Source organism: Pongo abelii, chromosome 4 (assembly GCF_028885655.2).
Source record: "Pongo abelii isolate AG06213 chromosome 4, NHGRI_mPonAbe1-v2.0_pri, whole genome shotgun sequence".
NCBI lineage: Eukaryota > Metazoa > Chordata > Mammalia > Primates > Hominidae > Pongo > Pongo abelii.
Genome location: NC_071989.2, coordinates 136,250,364 through 136,272,416, shown reverse-complemented (window position 1 = coordinate 136,272,416; position 22,053 = coordinate 136,250,364). Strand labels below are relative to the sequence as shown.

At 41.4% G+C, this 22,053-nt stretch overlaps 1 protein-coding gene across 1 annotated transcript in view; it reads right to left on the bottom strand.

The window, feature by feature from the left end:
• Positions 1-6,121: 6,121 nt before the first annotated feature.
• Positions 6,122-22,053, bottom strand: part of CCDC192 (coiled-coil domain containing 192) — a 227,003-nt gene continuing 211,071 nt past the window's right edge. The window contains exon 7 of the mRNA XM_002815851.6: positions 6,122-6,451. Coding sequence (XP_002815897.3) covers positions 6,165-6,451 — 287 coding nt within the window. The 3' untranslated portion in view covers positions 6,122-6,164. The remainder of the gene's footprint in view (positions 6,452-22,053) is intronic.

Here is a 22,053-nt window from a genome sequence, read left to right as displayed (position 1 = left end):
AAAACATCCCATGCTCATGAATGGGAAGAATCAATATTGCTAAAATAACCATACTGCCCAAAGCAATTTAGAGAATCATTGCTAATCCTATTAAACTACCAATGATATTCTTCATGAAATTAGAAATAAAAACTATTTTAAAATTCATACAGAACCAAAAAAGAGCTCAAATAGATAAGGCAATTCTAAGCAAAAAGAACAAAGCTGGAGACATCACATTACCTGACTTCAAACTACGCTACAAGGATACAGTAATGAAAATAGCATGGTACTGGCACAAAAACAGACACATAGACCAATGGAACAGAATAGAGAACCTGGAAATACTGCCACAAACCTACAACCATCTGCCCTTTGACAAAGTTTACAAAACAAGCAATGGGAAAAGGAAGCTGTACTCAAAAAATGGTGGGACACTAGCTATATTCAAAAAATGTCTGGGTGGGATAACTAGGTAGCCATATGCAGAAGATTGAAACCGGACCCTGTCCTTACACCATATACAAAAATAAACTCAAGATGGATTAAAGACTTAAATGTTAAGACCTAAAACTATAAAAACCCTGCAAGATAACCTTTTTAAACACCATTCTGGATACAGTTCGGGGCAAAGATTTCGTGGCAAAGACACCAAAAGCAATTCCAACAAAAACAAAAATTGACAAATGGGACCAAATTAAACTAAAGAGCTTCTGCACAGCAAAAGAAACTATCAGCAGAATAAACAGACAACCTACAGAAGAGGAGAAAAAATTGGCCAAATATGCATCCTACAAAGGTCTAATATCCAGAATTTATAAGGAACTTAAACAAATTACCAAGAAAACAACAAACAACTCCATTAAAAAGTGGGCAAAGGGGATGAACACTTTTCAAAAGAAGATATACATGTGGCCAACAAACATGAAAAAATGCTCAACATCTCTAATCATTAGAGAAATGCAAATCCAAATCACAATAATATACAATCTTACGTCAGTCAGAATGGCTATTATTAAAAAGTCAAAAAAAGCTGGACATGGTGGCTCACGCCTGTAATCCCAGCACTTTGGGAGGCTGAGGTGGGCGGATCACGAGGTTAGGAGATCGAGACCATCCTGGCTAACATGGTGAAACCCCGTCTCTACTAAGAAATACACAAAATTAGCCGGGCATGGTGGCGAGCGCCTGTAATCCCAGCCACTTGGGAGGCTGAGGCAGGAGAATGGCGAGAACCCAGGAGGCAGAGCTTGCCGAGATGGCGCCACTGCACTCCCGCCTGGGCGACAGAGTGAGACTCTGTCTCAAAAAAAAGAAAACAAAAAAAAGTCAAAAAAATAAGACATGCTGGTAAGGTTGCAGAGAAAAGGGAATGCTTATGTGCTGCTGGTGGTCATGTAACTTAGTTCAGCCATTGTGGAAAGCAGTGTGGCGATTTCTCAAAGAACTTAAAACAGAGTACCATTTGACCTAGCAATCCCATTACTGAGCATATACCCAAAGGAATATAAATCGTTCTGCCACAAGACACATGCACACATATGTTCATTGCGGCACTATTCACAATAGCAAAGTCATGGAATCAACCTAAATGCCCATCAATGGTAGACTGGATAAAGAAAATATAGTACATATATACCACGGAATACTATAGCCATAGAAAAGAATGAGCTCATTTCCTTTGCAACAACATAGATGAAGCTGGAGGCCATAATCGTAAGCAGATTAATGTCAGGGAAAAGAAAACCAAATACTTGTTCTCACTCATAAATGATCTAAACTCACTTATAAGTGGGAGCTAAACCTTGAGTCCGTGTGAACACAAAGAAAGGAACAACAGACACCAAGGCTTACTTGAGGGTGGAGGGTGGAGGGTGGGGAGAGGGAGAGTGTCTGGCTTTGAAAATGATTTCTTTGGGAAACTGAAAATAAGAACTGTTTTTTGTTTTGTTTTGTTTTACCATAAAAGTCCTAATTTCATTAGGTGTGGGAAATTTCATGGCGAGGCCTGTCTTTTGCTGTGAACTTTGTCCCAGTGTACTTGTTCTTCTATTTTAAAAAGGTTATTTCCTACTTGAGCTCGATTCTCCTCTTTTAGCAGGAAAGTTCTCTTGTGTGTGGGAAATCTTAATAAAAAATTTTGTTGTAAAACCATGGAGAAATAATAATTATTTCTTTGTAATTTGTCTGTTCTTTCTTGTTGTTTAATTTCAAATTATGAGAATCAAGCTTTGAATCTCAAACATTTGGTTTCCTAAGTCTTTTTAAAATGTTTAAAAAACCCTTTTAGAGTAGTTTTGTCTTTGCAGTTCCTATACTTGATAATTGCCAAATAAACATTATTTTTACTTAACCGTATAACATTTATCAACAATTCTCTTTTTATTGCATTAAACCAAAAATTATTTATTTCAGTGTAATATAGAAGAAAATGATTGGATTTTGAAATAAGCAGAGAGAGTATAGGAGATAATTAGAATTGGATTAGATTCATTCTTTTCCAGAAATGCACTTAGAAAGTACTATAGTTTATCTCCTTTTGCTGAACTGAATACTAGAGAAACCCCTGGGCCAGTTACTCCAATGGCTTGCTTTTCTGCTAATTTTTAACAAGTTTATTGCTATGATTTCAGCTTTCCATGAAAGTATTTGGAAGTCCACTAATATAATAATGAAACTAAATTGTTAAATCCGACATTTACCTAAATTGGTTAGAAATGTTATATATTTAACTTTCTGTCTGCGAAAAGTTCATGCCAGGTGAAAAAGGAGATTTAAAACTATGTATATAGTTATGTAAACGTTTTTATACTATTAGAGAATGGCTTGTGTTACTCTTGTTAAGCACCTTATTTCCTGGATTTTCAGTTATCTTTGAATCAGATATATTACCTGATGATTTGCTGAATTTTCATTAAAAAATAGGATCATTAGCATATTAATTGCTTTGTTATATTTATACGCAATATTTTAATGATCAGTGTGAACTGCCTCAGCAACCCGATTTGCTCTAAGAAAATGAGATTTGTGTTTACAATGTAGGCTATAATCTGATTTTCAGTTCGTCTGAACCAGGTATTTAGCACAATTTGAAGTTTACTACTCAATTCTCTAGAGGTTTGGCAGAACATAGAAATGAACTTTGGGGCATACAATCACAAAGAGATTCGGCTGGGAACATGAATTTTTCCACTTTTGAATTTCTCAGGTTGGGCACAGTGGCTCATGCCTGTAATCCTAGAGCTTAGGAAGGCTAAGGCAGGAGGATTGCTCGAGGCCAGGAGTTCGAGACCAGCCTAGGTAACATTCCAAGACCCAGTCTCTATAATAAACTAAAACAATTAGCTGAGTGTGGTGGCTCATGCCTGTGGCCCCTGCTACTCTGGAGGGTGAGACAGGAAGATTGCCTGAACCCAGGAGGTTGAGGCTGCAGTGAGCTATGATCGCGCCACTGCACTCTAGTCTGGGCCATGGAGTGAGACCCTGTCTCTAAATGATGTTAAATTAATAAACAAATAAAGGAAAAGAATAAATTTCTCAGAGGCCAATAACACTCCTCCCATCCCCTCTCCTCCAACCCTGGATACTTAAAAATTTCTTGTTACCAAGATGTCCCTAACAGAGAGTAGTCTATTCATACCTTTGGGCCAAATTTCCTCCCCACTTCTAATTTGGCAGTAACCTAGACCTGAGTCAAGATCAGCTTCTTGTAAAGATGGTTTTGCAGGGTAATATGACCCCTGATGCTTTCTTCTTTGGTGGCTGGTCCTCGGATATTTAGAGGTGATAGGCTCAATTAATTATTAATAGCAGCTCCTGCTCTGCCTGTTACTTTATCTCAACTGTAAGGCTGCTTTCATACTGAGGGCTACTCATGGCATTAGCCAGGGGAAACTGATCTAGAAGTTAACACACTGCTATCTGGAATGTGATGAAAATTTCTCTCTCTCTCTCTCTCTACTTTCCTATAGTGAGACTGGGATATCTCATTCCCAATATCCCATGAGATTAAGACAATCTTTGGTAAAATAAAGAGATGGAAACTTGATTAGCATAATAACAGCAAAATTGTGGAGATGACAGTTTGTCTTGCAGATGGTCCACTCTTAACAAAGGGAAGGATTTAAAGCTTTCTCCTACAAATACACAGTAAGAACATGCTAACCCTCAGTCTCACTACAGTGTCATGGGCAATGAGCCCTTCATGACTGCAACAGGGACACCTAGGCCAGAGAAATAGAAAAGATCAGGGAAATCATGGGTTTTGGGGAGGTGAGAAAAAGGAGGGACCAGCGAGAAGGGATTTCTGAGGTGGATTCTGTAGGGACTGAAGTACACCCTATGGAAAAGATAAGGAGGTACTTTTAACTACTTTCTGGGGTAGTGTATATTCATGATCAGTGAGTTGGTTTCATTTCTGATATAGAACCGCACCTGTACATACTTGTAGCCATTGTAGGCAAAACTAAGGTTAAATACAAATATGGGAAATTTCTTGCTCTGGTTGAAAACAGAGGCTACTGATAGGACCCATGTTTTTTTGGTTTTTTTTGGTGATGGGGTAGTGAAACTCTGGAGTAAATATCAACAAGTCATCTTATGTGAGTCAAGAACTCAATTAATTCCTTTTTTGTTTTTGAAAAATCATATTTGGAAACTGTGTTTTGTACATAGTTGGGATCCATAATCAGATTATGCAATAGGTAAATAGAGTAGAAGACTCATCCCAGATTTCAAGGAGAAATCTCCTTCTGGGGATCGTCTATTAGTCTGGGAGCAAAAGTATAATAGGTCTGCTGGAAGCCATCCCTAAGCCAATGTGGCCTAAATGTAGTTTCTGGAATAAATTCATCAGGAATACCACATGTGTTTATTAAAATGCATATTCCTGGGCCCTAAACTAGAGGCCAGGAATATACATTCTTGCTGATTACTCATGCTCAGTGTATCTGAGAACCTCTGCTGAAGCGATGCTGATCAGGTTTACCCCACGTTCACTCACTTCCCTTCTCCCATTTCCCATCTCTCAATACAATCAGCCTTACTTTAAGGAGATCCTTGTGTGTCTATGAACTTCTGGATGGTGAAAATTGTGATTCTCATGTTTGCTGTGATTTCTAACATCTATAATTGTGCCTTCCAGATAGAAGAGTATTTGATGAGGATTTGTTGAACTGGTTGAATTAAATCGAGAACTAGCATTACAGTCATACTCATGAGAGAGCTAGAGCTGTTTGCCTGAGTCATGCTGTACCAGAACAGTAAGAACTAAGGACCGAAGTCTTTCTCACAGTTAGTGCCTAGCTGCTCCCTTTGAGTGGGAAATAGTTTATTTGAGGGGGTTGAGTGGAAGAGGAATATGATCCGATTTCTTTTATTCTATTAATTACAGGGCAGCTTTCCATTGCTCATTCTCCATTATTCCTGCCAGTGTTTTGCACTGTTCACAGCTCATTGGTACAATCATAACAGAAGATTGTATTTTGCTTTGGTTTTAGTCTTGTTCCAAAGGGAAAAATCAGTGTTGTGTGTTTTCCCAGGGAGCTGCTGTACCAGGACACTTTTCCCAAAGGAACGCAGCTTTGATTCACCCATTTTTAATTTTTTTTATTGCTTTAGTTTTATTTCCTTTCTATCCTTGCTAATGTTAATAAAATGCATGCCATAAAGGAATAAACTCCTGAGGACATGAAAGGACAGACCTCATGGCTATTTACTCTGCTGACGGCTCCTGCTCTTTAGCTCCTACTCTTTAGTACCCGCGCATTCACCAGTTTGAAGCTGGCCCTCCGCGACAGCTTTCTGTTCACAATAGAGCTGCATACTAAACGGGGTCGGTGCCACCCCTCCCTTGCAGTGTGACAAATCTCTGGTAAGAGGATAATGCTAAGTTCTTTCACCATCTGTCTAGTTTTGTTTTCTTCCCTCCCCCACTGCTACCAGGAATGTCTAAAAACATAGTATTCTACAGCTGTGTGGTTTACGTGACTATTGCTGTCCAAAGGGGAAACATTCAGTGTTTGCTCTTGAACATTTCCTTTATTTTGTTTCCTTCCAATATGAACATTACAGTATACATTCAAACACATGAACTTGAACTTGAATTTGTCACCTAGGAGGCTATTTGGGATCGGACTTTACCTGGATGACACAATAAACTTTTATTGTTTTCTTACTGGGAATCTTTACAAATTCTCATCAGAGACCACAGGAGGGACGTCATGAGCAGAGAAAACTGGGGCTTCTGGTAAACATCCTGGAGGGTCCTTGACCTCTTGGGGAGGATGGGGACTCCGCTCAGCTTCCAGCTGCTGAATCTTCCTTTCCTTTTCCTCCAAAACTTCTTTCAGCTGAGTAATTCTCTCAGTCTGAAGGGAAACCTGGGTCGACAGTTCCATTATCAGGCTAATTTTTCTATCACCTTCTTCCACAGGTGGGAGACCTCCACAGAACCCTTCCAGCGAGCTGTCTTCTAAAGCAAACAAGAAAAAGAAAGTCTGAGCAGTTTTGAATAGATTTCCCAGAAGTCGAAGAGAGGAAAAATGAAAAAGCTTCATTTCTCACGTTCTTAAAAGAGAGCACAGATGTTGCATCATCTGGTTAGATATCCTGAGAATAAAATCTGGATCCAGTGAGAGAAAAGATTCTGGGTGTTCATGAAAAAAGAAACAAAACAAAACTTGGGAGCCTCTTGAGAGTGTACAGAATCAGCCCTTGCCAACTCTTGTTTATATGCATTGAACTTTCAGTTAACCATGGGAATAATTCATGAAAATCCAGTCTACAAACAAAGGCCATCCCAACGTTCATGTTATTCTTTTCCCTAAGAATCTTTCACAAGAGCTATTATCAAGTAGAATTATGCTTTGATTTGAATTTTAATTCAATAGAAAATAAAAAATGAGGGCCAGACGCAGTGGCTCATGCCTGTAATCCCAGCACTTTGGGAGGCCGAGGCGGACGGATCACGAGGTCAGGAGATCGAGACCATCCTGGCTAACATGGTGAAACCCTGTCCCTACTAAAAATACAAAAAAATTAGCCGGGCGTGGTGGCAGGCACCTGTAGTCCCAGCTACTCGGGAGGCTGAGGCAGGAGAATGGCGTGAACCCAGGAGGCAGAGGTTGCAGTGAGCCGAGATCATGCTACTGCACTCCAGCCTGGGCGACAGAGCGAGACTCTGTCTATAAATAAATAAATAAATAAATAAATAACGAAAAGGTTGCCATTGCCCTTTCTGGGGAAAGTGATGATGAGGAAAGACTAGTTTCTTAACCCAAGTCAGCTTTAGAGTCGGCAAGGGTGCAATTTGAGGTGATCCAGGAAAACTCTATTAGCATGGTATTTCCCATACAGATTCATTTTTTTTAGGCCTGAAGTCTTTTTGGCACTTCTTAATAAAATCACAGATACCTCTTGGACCTGAAAGCTTATCCTTTATCAATTTCTATCAGTTAACCCCTCAGATGAGGATAAAGGCCTGAGTAAGAAAGGACAGAGAGAGGTTCCACAAAGAGATAAAAGATGAGTGGCCATAAGGAGTCTTTGAAAACACACCTCTCTAGCCCATCAAAAAATGCAGCTCCTTAAACTCAAGTCCATCTTACTAGCCTTTAGCAGTACCCCACCACTCTCGAAATTTCCAGCATTAAATGTCTCTGAGCTATATAAAAGGCAGACTTAGGTGTAAGTAGGAAGAGATATCAAAGGCTTGGAAATCATTTCAGCACTAATGGAGCTAATGGCATGTATGAATGAACCTGACACGTGGTCTCCACGGTAGGTTGTTACAATTGAGGTCCTGCATTTATGAGATTCCCGGTGAAAACAAATCTCACAGCTTCACCTGAGAGAAACAGTACTGTCAGTCTCAGATACAAAAGCTGCTGCTATTAGGTACTTACACACCTGCTGAAAATGGACCAGCTTTGCTGTAGTAGTGCATGCAGGCCAAAAAAAAAAAAAAAAAAATCCGTAAAAATAACCCATTTCTCAACAAATAAAATTAATTGGCAGTCATCATGTTCCCAAGGGATCAAGGGTTAAAATCTTTGGCAGCTTATTGCACAGTGGGCAGGGTGTTTTTGGCTTCACAAAAGTGATAAGAGGAGACATCAGGCTATTCTCTGCTCTTAGAAATTATTAGCACTTTACTAACATTTAAGAATCCCTGGGGATATTTTTGTTCTGAATTTCTGTTAGAATATTTAACATTATAACAATAATATTTAAGATGTTGGTTTGAAGGTGGGGCACGGTGGCTCACGCCTATAATCCCAGCACTTTGGGAGGCTGAAGCAGGTGGATTACTTGAGGTCAGGAGTTTAAGACCAGCCTGGCCAAATGGTGAAATCTCATCTCTACTAAAAATACAAATATTAGCCCGGTGTGGCGGTACACACCTGTAATCCCAGCTACTCGGGAGGCTGAGGCTCGAGAATCACTTCAACCTGGGAGTTGGAGGTTGCAGTGAGCTGAGATTGTGCCACAGCATTCCAGCCTGGGCGACAGAGTGAGACTCCATCTCAAAAAAAAAAAAAAAAAAAGATGTTGGTTTGAGTACCTTTCATAAGTTAACAAGCAATGGGAAAACAGCTCAAATTTCAAAAGAGCATTTAGTTCATTGCTCTGCGATAAGCCTGTGCTTTCCAGCCCAGGAGAAGGAGTCCATATGGCAGGAGGCCTTCCTCATCTCCTGATGTTTCAGGGTCTCACCTTTCCTTTCATTTGGCTGGAGCTGTGCTGTCCAATACAGTAGTCACTAGTCACATGTGACCATTAAGCAATGGAATGTGGCTAGTCTGAATAGAGATGTGCTTTAATGTAAAATACACATTTGACTGGGAGATTTAGTTTAAAAAATGTTAAATACTTCAAATTTTCTATATTGCTTATGCATTAAAATGATAATATTTAGAATACATTGTGTTAAAGAAAATGTATTTTAAAAATAATTTAACTGACTTATTTTTATGTTTTTAAAAATGTGGCTCCTAGAAAATTTAAAATACATGGCTTGCATTTGTGGCTCCCATTATATTTCTGTTGGATAATGCTGGGCTAGCATTTCCTTCCAGATGAGCACTCTCTGAAACCCAGGTGGATGTGTTACCTGGAGATGGCTCTAGTTAACCTGCACAGATATTATTTGAGAGGGAGGATCTCTGGTCCTCAAGCATTGGCATACAGATTATTTTTCTGTTACCCCAGAGGATAGAGTCATGGAAATCAAAGTTTGGCAAAAAGTGATGACTGCCAATTAATTTTATTTGCTGGGGAATGGGTGATTTCTTGCCTGAATGCACTACCACAGCAAAGCTGCCCCACCTTAAGCAGGTGTGTAGGTACCCAGGTAGCAGGCTTTTCTATCCGTGACTGACAGTAATGATTCTCTCAGTCCCTAAGCTACTCCTTAAACTACATAAGAAACTGATTCAGACGAGTTGAAGTGAGTTTCATCAGGAGTGGGAGAAGGAAAATGGCAGCAAAGTGGCCAGGGAAGATGCTGAGGAGAAGAACAGTGAACAGTGGGGGATGCAGGGCCTCAGCGGGGAGCAGGGGTGGAGGGGGGTGCATTGGAACCTCACTGTGCCTGTCTCACATCTTCTTCCTCTTTGACTTCTCCTTTCATCTTGTCTCTCCTCAGTTTTTCCTCTGCTTTTAGAATGAGTTATTTTCAACGGATTTGTACAATGAAGAAAGGAGTTTAGTGTCACCCCTGGTCAAAGTGGTCAAAACGTTTTTAGACAATGCAGTATAGGTAGAGTTCACCCAGCTCTAATGATACAGCAGCAAAAATGCAGTGAAGCGGCATTGTATAGGCAGTCACGGTCACTAGGACCACATCCTCCTTCTGGAAGAGAGTATTACAGGGAGAAGGTGGAAAGAAAATGAGAGGAGAAGTGAGTGTCTAGGCAGCTTGGGCTGCTATCACAAAGTACTACAGATGGGGTGGCTTAAACAAGAAACATTTATTTTTTATAGTTCTGGGGGCTGGAAGTCTCAGATCAGGGTGTCAGGATGGTCAGGTTCTGGTGAGGACTCTCTTCCTGGCCACCTTTATGCTGCGTCCTCACATGGCAGAAAGAAAGAGACTAAAAACTCTCTCATATCTCTTCTTATAAGGGCACTGGCTGCATCATGAAAGGCCCACTCTCATGACCCCATCCAAGCCTAATTATTTCCCACAGGCCCCATCTCCAAATGCCATCTAGTCGGGGGCTAGGGCTTCAACACAGAAATTTTGATGGGGACATAATTCAGTCCATAGCACAAGAAGAGGACAGTCAGAAAAGCGGTAGAGTAGATGCTGAAAAAAAGAGAGATGGCATGAGGATTCCCATTGTATTGTTCTCATGTATTAAATGAAAATGCTAATAGACAACCTAAAGACATACTAAAAATAAAAAAAAAAATTCTCATACAAGTATATTTTACTACTAGTCTCTTTACACATATAAAGCACAAATATTTTGTTCCATTTCTAAACACATTACAACTAACAAAAGTGTTTAAAACTGTTTAGCAAAGTGGGGGACTTCAAGAGCCTCAAGTCCTATTTGTATTGGAAAGTGCCCAAGGCCACCCCCAGTGAGTTTTCTAGACTCTACCACTAACCATCTCACTCCTCTCCCCCATCTAGTCTCCCTCATCTGTAACAGGAAGTGATGTGTGTCCCCAAAGTCCTGACAGCTCTACATGTCCCACACTTCACACACCTGTGGTCCCTCATAGGCTTCTGCTGGCAGCTCAGACAGTCTTGCCAAGGCGGTGCTCCCTGAAGCCTGGAGGTGCTGTTATCTGACCAGATCATCTCAGCCTTAACCCCACACCCACAGGATCCAGGAAACCCAGAGATTGCAACAAGAAAGGCTCTTCTATGTGAGACGGAGGAAAACCCTGATTAGCAACAGTGAGGGTATAAACTCATCACTTTCGCCACTACTGCAGGGGTTTTTACAGTCATACATCATTTTTCATCATTTTCCCTCTTTCTTCTATGACTTAAAATAGATGTAACTCAGGACTGAGAATGAGGGTTTACGGTTCTCGCAAAAAGACTATAAGGGATGGCCGGTGGGAGTTGGGCAGGGTTAGAAAGATTTAGTGAGAGGAGAGGCAGTCCCAGCATTCCACCTTCGGCTGACCCAGGCTGTATTCACTTTTCTATGTCAGCCCTGAAAGACCAAAGGCCCAGAAGAAAATATGACCTTGCCTTTGGCCGTTTCCAGCTTCCTGTTCTTCATACCCTCAAAACCTTCATGCTCTGAGAAAAGTGACATGTGAGAGTTACATCAAAAATGACTAATAATAGCTAAATAGATAACAATAGAGGCGACTGTAGTTGAAGGAGTACCTTAAGAGACTGACCGTTGACTACATTTTTGGGGTGATCTAGTCTCACCTGCTACCAGTATAGGAATTATTTCTGTAACATCTCTTTGATAATTTTCTTTTCTTTTCTTTTTTTGAAACGGAGTTTCACTCTTGTTGCCCAGGCTGGAGTGCGATGGCGCAATCTTGGCTCACCACAACCTCTGCCTCCTGGGTTCAAGCGATTCTCCTGCCTCAGCCTCTTGAGTGGCTGCGATTACAGGCAAGCACCACCACACTCGGATAATTTTGTATTTTTAGTAGAGACGGGATTTCTCCATGTTGACCAGGGTGGTCTCAAACTCCCAACCTCAGGTGATCCACCTGCCTCGGCCTCCCAAAGTGCTAGGATTACAGGTGTGAGCCTCCGTGCCTGGCCTCTCTTTGATAATTTTCTAAGCAAGTGGCTCCCAGTCACTGGTGTCCCTCCAGCTCTTCAGAGGTTGGCTGCCAATTGTAATCAATGAGTTAAAAATCTGAATTTTGTGATCACTGCAGCTGCACACTTACAGAGAGACCTGACAGAGGGAATGCTGCCATACATAGACTGGGAAAACAGTAGGGCATCACTTGTTGCTAATCAGAGCAAGAAGGAGTGGTTTCATATTAGGTCAACATACCTAGAATATGTGAAAACATTGCTTCACGAGTCCAAGATGTTAACACTTTTCTGTAAACAGTGATAAAGGACTGAAAAGTGACCCAATGAATAGGAGGAAGAGTTCTTTTAGATTTTCTAAATACTTCTTGCTAAAAAGGGATGTTCCCCTTTTGATTTCTTTATGAGTGCCACCAAAAAGTATGTGTTAAACAGAGAAATGCTGAGAAGCACTGATCTAATTTCTGACCCAACTACCTCTAACAATGGGAAATATACTTGTTGCTAGCCAGATCCCAAGTATCCTCCACAGTCATCTTCTTGTTCATTCATTCATCCAATAATTATGTTTGGGAACCTGCACATAGAGAATAAATAAGATAAAATGTTGGCTCCCACAGCTGCAGCTTCACAGTGGAGTAGGGGAGGGGCAGCACTGAGTTAGGCCCTAAAGGGCATTCGGGATTAGCCTAAACAAATACCTCAGCTGGGTACTCACTGGTGAAAGTTTACTTTTCCCTCTGCCTTTCAAGCTAATGACTAAGGCTGCCAAGTATTTACTCAACAAGAAAGACTCAACAAGGATCACCGGTGAGGTGATTAAATACCTCATTCCACTAGAGCCACCCAGGATTGCTGTTTGGACTAAAAGACAATGTCAGCTTCCTCCTCTGTACAAATGCCCATTACTCTGAGTCACTACGGGGCTGGTTTTGAAAGCTGTGTATTATTTGTCAGCAACCACCACAGAGTCCAGGGTCATCTCTTGCCATACTTGGACTTGCACAGTGGCACAGCTTTAGGACATATTCTTTAGAAATATATCCCTCCCACTTAAATTAACAAACCTAAACAAAACTTTTTAGGTTTTCTCTCCTTGTCTAGATTTTTACAGTGAACGTTTGCAAATGGCTATTTTCTGAAATAAATGATTCACTTATTTTTTTTGTATTGTAGTACAAATATTTTTCTTTTTGAAAATCAAATTAGTCCTATGTCTTGAAGTTTCATCTGTCCTCCCCTTTTAATGTTTTTACTTGTAAAGAGACCAATCTCTATAGTGCCAAATGACTGACTTCAAAAGTACTTCAATTTCCTTCCACTAACGCTGTCAACATTTAGGATCCATCTGAAGTAGGCATGTGTTAATTGATTTGGAAAAAACAAGCAGCATTATAAGAATACAATTGGTTGGCAAAGAGGTTTGGTCACTAAAAAGAATTAAAATGTAGTATATAATATTAGCCAGGAATTTTTGATAATATAATGAAGATCAGTCTTATAATAGTTATATTTTAGAGGAAAAATTCGAAATGTAATGGCACGGTGGAGGGAATGTATGTTTTCATCTAGCAACAGGCCCAAACCTGAGAGTTTAAGAAGATCTGTCTGTTTTAGTAAGTGACTTAGAAGGCAGCAAATACTTAGTTGAGATCGTGATGGAAGGGCTGCAGCCTGAATGACATGGGGTAGTGCTCCTGAGAGCAGCGGATCAGAGAGCCTGTAGAACACCCAGTGAAAAGGAAAACAAGAGGCAAGAGAGACCATGTAGGAAGCAGTTGTTGCTTACTGCTCATCTGGGCCTTGAGGAGTTGTGGTGCCTGCATATCTTAGTCTGCTTAGGCTGCCTTAGTTTATAAACAACAGAATTTTATTTCTCATTGTTCTGGAGACTGGGAAGTTGACGATCAAAGTGCCGGCACGTTCATTGTCTAGTAAGGACCCATTCCTCATAGATGGTGCCTCCCAGCTGTGTCCTTATATGGTGGAAAAGCCAATAGGCTCCCTCAAGATTCTTTTATAAAGCATTACTCCCATTCATGAGGGCTCTGCCCTTATGACCTTGTCACCTCCTAAAGACCTTTACCTTTCAATAGCAACCCACTGGGGACTGGATGTCAACATACGTATTTTGGAGGACCACAAACATTCAGACCCTAGTACTCCACCAGTCTCCAGACCAGAGTGAGGGGCCTGGCTGATGAAGACACTTCTAGGACTTGTTTACTGTTTAGTGAACACGTAGAATGAATGAAAAACCCTTGTCTCTAACCACTAGCATCACTCCTGTGGCAATTAGATGCTCTCACGGTGAGAGGTGTGTGGGAGCTAAGCAGACCAAGAGAAATACAGATTCCTATCTTACTTCTTATGCTCACTCTGAGGCATATACTCACTCCAGTGCCCATGCTCATCATTTATTTAAGTGGTAATTCCCTCTCGCCTAGTATTTAAGTATTGCAATAGCCTCTTCTCTGGTCACCCTGCTTCTGCTACTTTAGGCTGGTTTCAACTCTGCACAGAGAGGTCCCATTAAAATATAAGTCAGGTCTTGACACTCTCGCCTACAATCCTCCAGCGACTTTTCATCTCATGCAGACCAAAACCTCACACTGATCTTCAAGGCCCTATGTGATCTGGGACCTCTTTACTTCGATAGCACGTAACCTATTCCTCCTTCCTCCTCTCCAGAGTAAATGCAACATTTCCTCTGCTACATTTCCACAATTCTCATTGCTGTTCTACCAGGCCTGGCATGTTGTTGTCCCAGGGCCTTTGCATTTACTATTTCCTCTGCCTGCACAATTGTGTACCTGAGGCATACATGGCTAGCTCTCTCAGTTCCTTCAGGTCTTCAACCCTCCAAAGTCACCTTTACACAATGAAACATTCCCTGGCCATCTTACCTACAATTTCAACCCAAGCCCCATTGCTGAACACTTCATATCCATGTTTTCTGCCTTGCTTTTACTGACATGCTGTATCTGACTATTCTAGATCTGGTTTTTATCTTGTTTGCAGTCGCTCTCCCCTAGTGGAATGAAAGCTCCATGAAAGCAGAGCTTTTTTATCGTTTTGTTCAGTACTGTATCCCCTGTGCCCAAAATAGTGCATGGATTGTAGTGACGGTCATTTGTCAAGTGAATAAATAAATGAAAGTTAAGTGCATATATAACACAAATCACCTAAGAAAGCATCAGTCCAAAGGTTACAATTGCTGTATCATTAGGGTGGATACAACAATATCATAGGTTCCCTCCCAGGAGTATTTTTTTTCTTCAAATAATGCTTTCACTACTGCATTAGAAAAAATAAACTGGTGGCTGGGCACGGTGGCTCATGCCTGTAATCCCAGCACTTTAGGAGGCCGAGGTGGGAGGATCACCTGAAGTTGGGAGTTTGAGACCAGCCTGACCAACATGGAGAAACCCTATCTCTACTAAAAATACAAAATTAGCTGGGCGTGGTGGCGCATGCCTGTAATCCCAGCTACTCAAGAGGCTGAGGTGGGAGAATCGCTTGAACTTGAAAGGCAGAGGTTGCAGTGATCCAAGATCGCGCCATTGCACTCCAGCCTGGGCAACAAGAGTGAAACTTCGTCTCAAAAAAACCACAACAAACTGTTGTCATTGCATGTAACATCACTGAGTTTACTTTTTTTTTTTTTTTTTTTTGAGACGGAGTCTCACTCTGTTGCCCAGGCTGGAGTGCAGTGGCATGATCTCGGCTCACTGCAATCTCTGCCTCCCAGGTTCAAGCGATTCCCCTGCCTCAGCCTGCCGAGTAGGTGGGACTACAGGCGCGCACCACCACTCCCCGCTAATTTTTTTTGTATTTTAGTAGAGACAGGGTTTCGCCACATTGGCCAGGATGGTCTCGATCTCCTGACCTCGTGATCCACCTGCCTTGGCCTCCCAAAGTGCTGGGATTATAGGTGTGAGCCACTGCGCCCAGCCTACTTTCTTTTTTGATAGAAAACAGAAAGTTAGAAAAATTGGTCCCCTAGATGTCTTCCCAATCTAGGATTTAGATTTCTATAAGCTATAAAAATGGTTCCCCAAGTCTGGCACTGGGAAATCTCTGTTAATACGGAGAATCCAAGATCTCATCCTTGAAATTCTGCTTGAGCGAATCTAGAAGGGTGCCTGGGAATCTATATTTTTACAGAGCTTCCCAAGGAAATCTGATGGTCAGCCAGTTTTCTACAAGTGAATTCCTGCTGACCTGCAATATTTATAGTGAACCAAGATTTGACTAAATCCTAACAGGTAGGCCAGAAATCACCAGGCAAGCCTATTTTTGACAAGGCTGCAATATGCACAGCTGGAGGAGGGAGAGCACATCTATTGTGCTGGCTACTTGACAAAGCTCTGCCTTTAAATGTTACTAGCTGACTGAATGCATCCATAGTCCTTGCAACCCAGCCCCCCTGCTTTAATTAGCTTACATCCCAACAATATCTTGCCAGTTCCAATTTGGCTAAATTATCTCCAGAACATACAGAAAAAATGATGAGTGTTCATGGGTTTGTTTTTGTTTTTGCTTCCATTTCTGTTTCAGTGGATGAATAGATCTATTTCCTTAGACTCTCTTTTCCTTCCTATGGGTAGTGGGTGGGAAAGAGAGGGTGAGCCAGAGGGAGAGGAAGGAAGAGATTGGACTTTGGGTTCGAAGCACAGTGACTCCCAGCTTCCATAGAAGTTTAACAGTTACCACCACCATGCAGGGAGGAAGTGAATCCCCCCCTCCTGAGAATCCGAATCCAGGCCCTTATTCCTGGAGCTTGCTGGAGTCAGCAGCAAGAAGACTGATAAGAACAGTATCACAGAAAGATGTGTGCATACACATCTTTGCTAGCACAGGAAAGGGTGGCAGGGTGTTGGTCGTTTGTGTGGAAAAGCAAGTGATGATGTCTCAAAGATGACGCCACAAAATGAATAGAGGCCTGTGAATGGTGGGGGTAGGCCCCAGGGGCCAGACATTGGCTGGTGAGCAGAGTGCAGTGTGTATCCCGTCTTCTGTCTACTCTCCAGTAGGGCAAAGTGTTCCATTAGGGTTGAGGGTAGGACAACCTAGGCTAACTTACTTAGCTCATCAGTTCCTTTCTGGGGCAGAGTTCCTTCCCACCCACTGCAGGGTCTCAGGCCACATCAGAATATTTTACAGAAGGGGTTCTTGGTAAGGTTGAGAAGACTGTTAGCATAACCATGTACCTGAGTTATGCCAAGAGGAAGTCAATCTGAGCAGAAGAAAGGGTTTCTGGAATCTCTCTTACTTCCTCCTATGAGTAGGACCTGAAGTCTCCTCCCATAACTCTGGCTTCTTTGAAGAGAATAATGGATGGAATGCAGTGACCGGCAGCCTGGCCAGAAGCCACAAGGTAAAAATGGACACTGGTGGGAGGTCAGGAAATTCCAGGAGGGGGAGACCATGAGATTGAATGAATGGAAGAAAGATAGAAGACAATAGATGAAGCACTGCTTCTATGCTCATCTGAAAATGAATCAGTATGGACTCAAAGTCAATTGAAGGTACAAAAGTAAAGATGATTTTACATCTTTTTATTTTAGTTTAGTTAAGTTTAGTTTAGTTTGAGATGGAGTCTCACTCTGTCACCCAGGCTGGAGTGCAGTGGCACAATCTCGGCTCACTGTAACCTCCGCCTCCAGGGATCAAGCAATTCTCCTGCATCAGCCTCCAGAGTAGCTGGGAGTATGGGCACGTGCCACCACACCTGGCTAATTTTGTATTTTTAGTAGAGATGGGATTTTATCATGTCAGTCAGGCTGGTCTCGAACTCCTGACCTCAAGTGATTTGCCTGCCTTGGCCTCCTAAAGTGTTGGGATTACAGGTGTGAGCCACTGCGCCCGGCCATTTTCCATCTTTTGGACTGCATGTTGCACTAGTGTCAAATGTGGGACTTTTTCAAGTTTTTCTTCCTGGTGGTGCAGAAGGGTTAGTTAAGGATACCTCCTTATGAAATAAGGGATGCCTACTTAGATAATTTGTTTGCCTTAATTTTAAAAAGATATGACAGTTTCTAGTGTTGTGTAGCATTGAGAAACAAAACAATGCTGTAGTAATAATAGTATTGTTAGGGCTATTTGATAATGACTGAAAAAAATTTTTGAGAAAGACGGGATAAAGGATCCATTGCTATTGTTTATCAGGATTTTACTTGTTTAAACTGTGCACAGGAATGGGCTTTGTACCGAGGAGGTACAAGTTATTTTGATTTAGCTGACTTGACATTGCTATTAAATGTCCCTGATGACAGGACACTCGAATGCAATCTTTTATTGTACCAAATTTTGACTGACATGTGCAACTATACATCTCTACACATAGCCCCTTCGCTTTTTAAAATTTCATCCCATCCCTCATTTTCTTTCTTTTGATCAGCCTTGGGATGACAGTGAGACAGCACTACTGATCTGCAGAGGAGTCTTTCTTTTCCTAGTCCCCTAGATATGGTGCTAGGTCTGAAGTCAGTGTCTTTTGGCCGGAGCTTTAAAATGTGTGCATAAGACATAATAAACTGCAAAAGATACTACGGCAGCGACAGGTTCACACAGAACTTATTTTTGTTGTTCATTTATTTTGTCCTGATTACTAAAAATGATGAAATCAAATGCTACTAGTACCAGCCAAGTGGGATCATCACACAATTCTCAGAACATATTCTCTGAGTGGTGGCCCCTCTATCATTTAAGAATAACATGGCTGAGGCGGGCGCGGTGGCTCACGCCTGTAATCCCAGCACTTTGGGAGGCCGAGATGGGTGGATCATGAGGTCAGGAGTTTGAGACCAGCCTGGCCAGCATGGTGAAACCCTGTCTCTACTAAAAATACAAAAACTAGCCGGGCATGGTGGTGGGTGCCTGTAGTCCCAGCTACTCAGGAGGCTGAGGCAGGAGAATTGCTTGAAGCTGGGAGGCAGAGGCTGCAGTGAGCCAAGATCATGCCACTGCACTCCAGCCTGGGCGACAGAGAGAGATTCCGTCTTAAAAAAAAAAAAAAAAAAGAATAACATGGCTAAAATATGTTATTGAGATTTTCACTTATATAAAATGTAGAGCAGGGGAAGCTCCATCTATAATTCTCAGCAAGCTTGGAAGAGTACTTTAGAAATAGGGAAGTGTGGTAGGCAGAATAATGACTGCCTGTCCACAAAGATGTCCAGAATAATATCCCCCTAAGATATCCCCAAAACCTTTGAATATGTTGCTTTATATGACCGAAGAGACTTTGCAGATGTGATTAAGAATTTTGAGATGGGAAAATTGTCTTGGATTATCTGGGTGGACCCAATGTAATCACAAGGATGATAAAAGGGAAGTAGGGGGTCAGAGTCAAAGAAAAATATCTGAAAATGTCACAATGCTGGCTCTGAACACAGAGACAGGGGCTACAAGCCAAGGAATGTAAGTGGCCTAAAGAAGATGGAAAATGCAAAGAAAGATATGTTCCTCTAGAACTTATAAAAAAGAACACAATCCTGTTCACACTTTGATTTTAGTCAGGTGACACCTGTTGGACTTTAGACCTCCATCTATAAGAACTATAAAAGATCATCAGCCAGGCATGGTCGCTCAGGCCTGTAATCCCAGCACTTTGGGAGGCTGAAGCAGGCGGATCATGGTAAAACCCCATCTCTACTAAACATACAGAAATTAGCCAGGCATAGTGGTGGGTGCCTGTAATCCCAGGCACTCAGGAGGCTGAGGCAGGAGAATCGCTTGAATCCGGGAGGTGAAGGCTGCAGTGAGCCAAGATTGTGCCACTTCACTCAGAGTGAGACTCTGTCTCAAAAAACAAACAAACAAACAAAAAACTATAAGATCACAAGTTTGTGTCATTTTAAGCTATTATTATACTATAATTTGTCATAGCAGCAACAGGAAGTGAATAGAGAAGGGAAAAAAACCAAAGAACATCTGAATAATGAAGAAAATCTATCCATTATAGGAGAGCCAGAAATCTTATTTAGTGCAATGTCACCAGTGGACTTGGATTTCAACTAAGGGCAACTGAGGGTTTCCAGACATCCAGAGAGATCTGGATTACAGACCCTCCTGCCTCCTCTGGAATTTTAAACCATTATAGTTCCCTCTTCTTTGTAAATGTTAATCTTTCTACTGGCTCCAAGCCATGAACATTTAAACATTTAATTGCTACCATTTTAAATAGGAAATAAAATTCTTAAGCTACTTAATGCCTTTTCAGCTATTAATCTGTCACTCTTCTCACCCTCACAGTCAAAGCTCTTGGATGAGTTGTCTGTACTCACCCTCTTTCCTCTACAGTAGTCCCTACTCATTCTCGGGGGATAGTTCCAAGACCCCCCGTGGATGCCTGAAACCACAGATAGTACCAAATCTCATATATACTATGTTTTCCTCCTGCACACACATACCTATGAAAAAGTTTAATTTATAAATGAGGCACAATAAGAGATTAACGAAAGTAACTAATAGTAAAATAGAACAATTATAACAATATACTGTAATAAGAGTTATGTGAACGTGATCTCTGTCTCTCTCAGTATCTTCTTGTACTATACTCACCTACTTTCAGACCATGGTTTACTTCTGGTAACAGAGACCGAAGAAAGCAAAACCATGCATAAAAAGGGACTGCTGTATTTTTCTCATGAGAGCCTATTACAATCTAATTTTTGTTTTCAAAAGGACCTTACTAAACTTTGCCTTACTGAGGTTACCAATGTCACCAAATCCAATGGATTTGCTTCAGGTTCATCTACTTAACCTCTAAACATTTGCCCTGTTGACAGTCTTCCTCAGAGCACTCTCCCCTTCATTTTGGTAACAGGACACTCTTTTTCTCCAAACTTTCTGCCTACTCCTTTGGTCCCCTGTGAGCTTTTCCTCAGAGTAATTACTGCATGGAAATTCTTAAACTCGTGGTCTTAAACTTTCTTTTCCCTCTCTATAGGTCATTTCATTCCCTCCTGTAGACTTGGTTGCAATATATTCGTATGAATAATGCCAAATTTACAACTGTAGGTCGGACCTGAGCTCTAGACTCTGAACTCCTACTGAGATATCTTATAAGCACCTCAGACATAATGTGCCAAAAACTGAACTCATTATCTAACCTCTGAAGCTTATCTCATACCCAGTTTCTCCTTTACCCCCATGCTCTTTCATCCGTCTTTTCACAAAGTTCTGTTGATTTAAACTTCTAAATACCTTTTAAGTTTGTCTTATTATCTCCACCCCGGTTAGCTCATGCAACATGCTCCTGCAACTTCTTTCACCTCCACATCCTTATAATTCTCTTTCACAAAATACGTTCTCAATCTCTATGGGGTACTAGTTTATCAAGGACGTGTCCAAACCCCATGTTTCCTCCTCAGTTTAAGTCACTTTAGGAGATATAATAGCCATAAGGAAGTAACAAGCTGATGAGGAGTCACTTATCAGATTGTTAAAGCGAACTAAATGTGGCCTGAGGACTCCATACTTCTATATTTGAGTCCTTGTGGACAAACTGCAACCTAGCTTAATAGGTAGACAAAAATTGAAAACCTAACTTAGGAGTATGCACCTGTAACAATAGCTGAGTCTTGGCCAATTGCAGCGGCAGAACTTCAACCACTCATACATTGCTGACTGTTCAAACTGTGTTCAAATAAGGCAAAGGCAGAGCTGTAACCAATCCTGCTGTTCTGTACCTCACTTCAAATTTCTGCATGCCCCATTTCCCTTTTTTGTCTACAAGTCTTCCACCACGTGGCTGCACTGGAGTCTCTGTGAATCTGCTGTGATTCTGGGGGCTGCCTGATTCGCGAATCATTCATTGCTCAATTAAACGCCTTTAAATTTAATTTGGCTGAAGCTTTTCTTGTATTAAGATAATACAAATGGGCTTTGTAGTGACATGTCTGAGCACTTGGACATTTATTGTTGGAAACTACAGGGTTCAGTTCAGAAGATGCCAAGGGAAAAGTAGGTTTTAGAGAGAGAGCCATGAAAGCAGCTTAAGCGAACGAGAAGCAACAGCAGAGTTGAAGTGGGTAAAAATAATGTCGAAGTGGGAGGGCCCTTGCACACTTGAGAGGAAGAACTTACAAAAGCAATGACTGCTTATCAATCTTCTCCAAGATGAACAATCATATCTAACTTTATTTTTATCAACTTTCTTTCACTTTTACTTTGTGCTACTTGCTTTTAGTTTAAATTTTACTGTAATAAAACAACAGTAAAAAATTGACTCAAGGATGGGCTGAGGGACAGGGATGTGTCTGCTAAGCTAACTTGGCAGCATAAAAATGCCCTGTTCTTGAGGACAGCTTGTG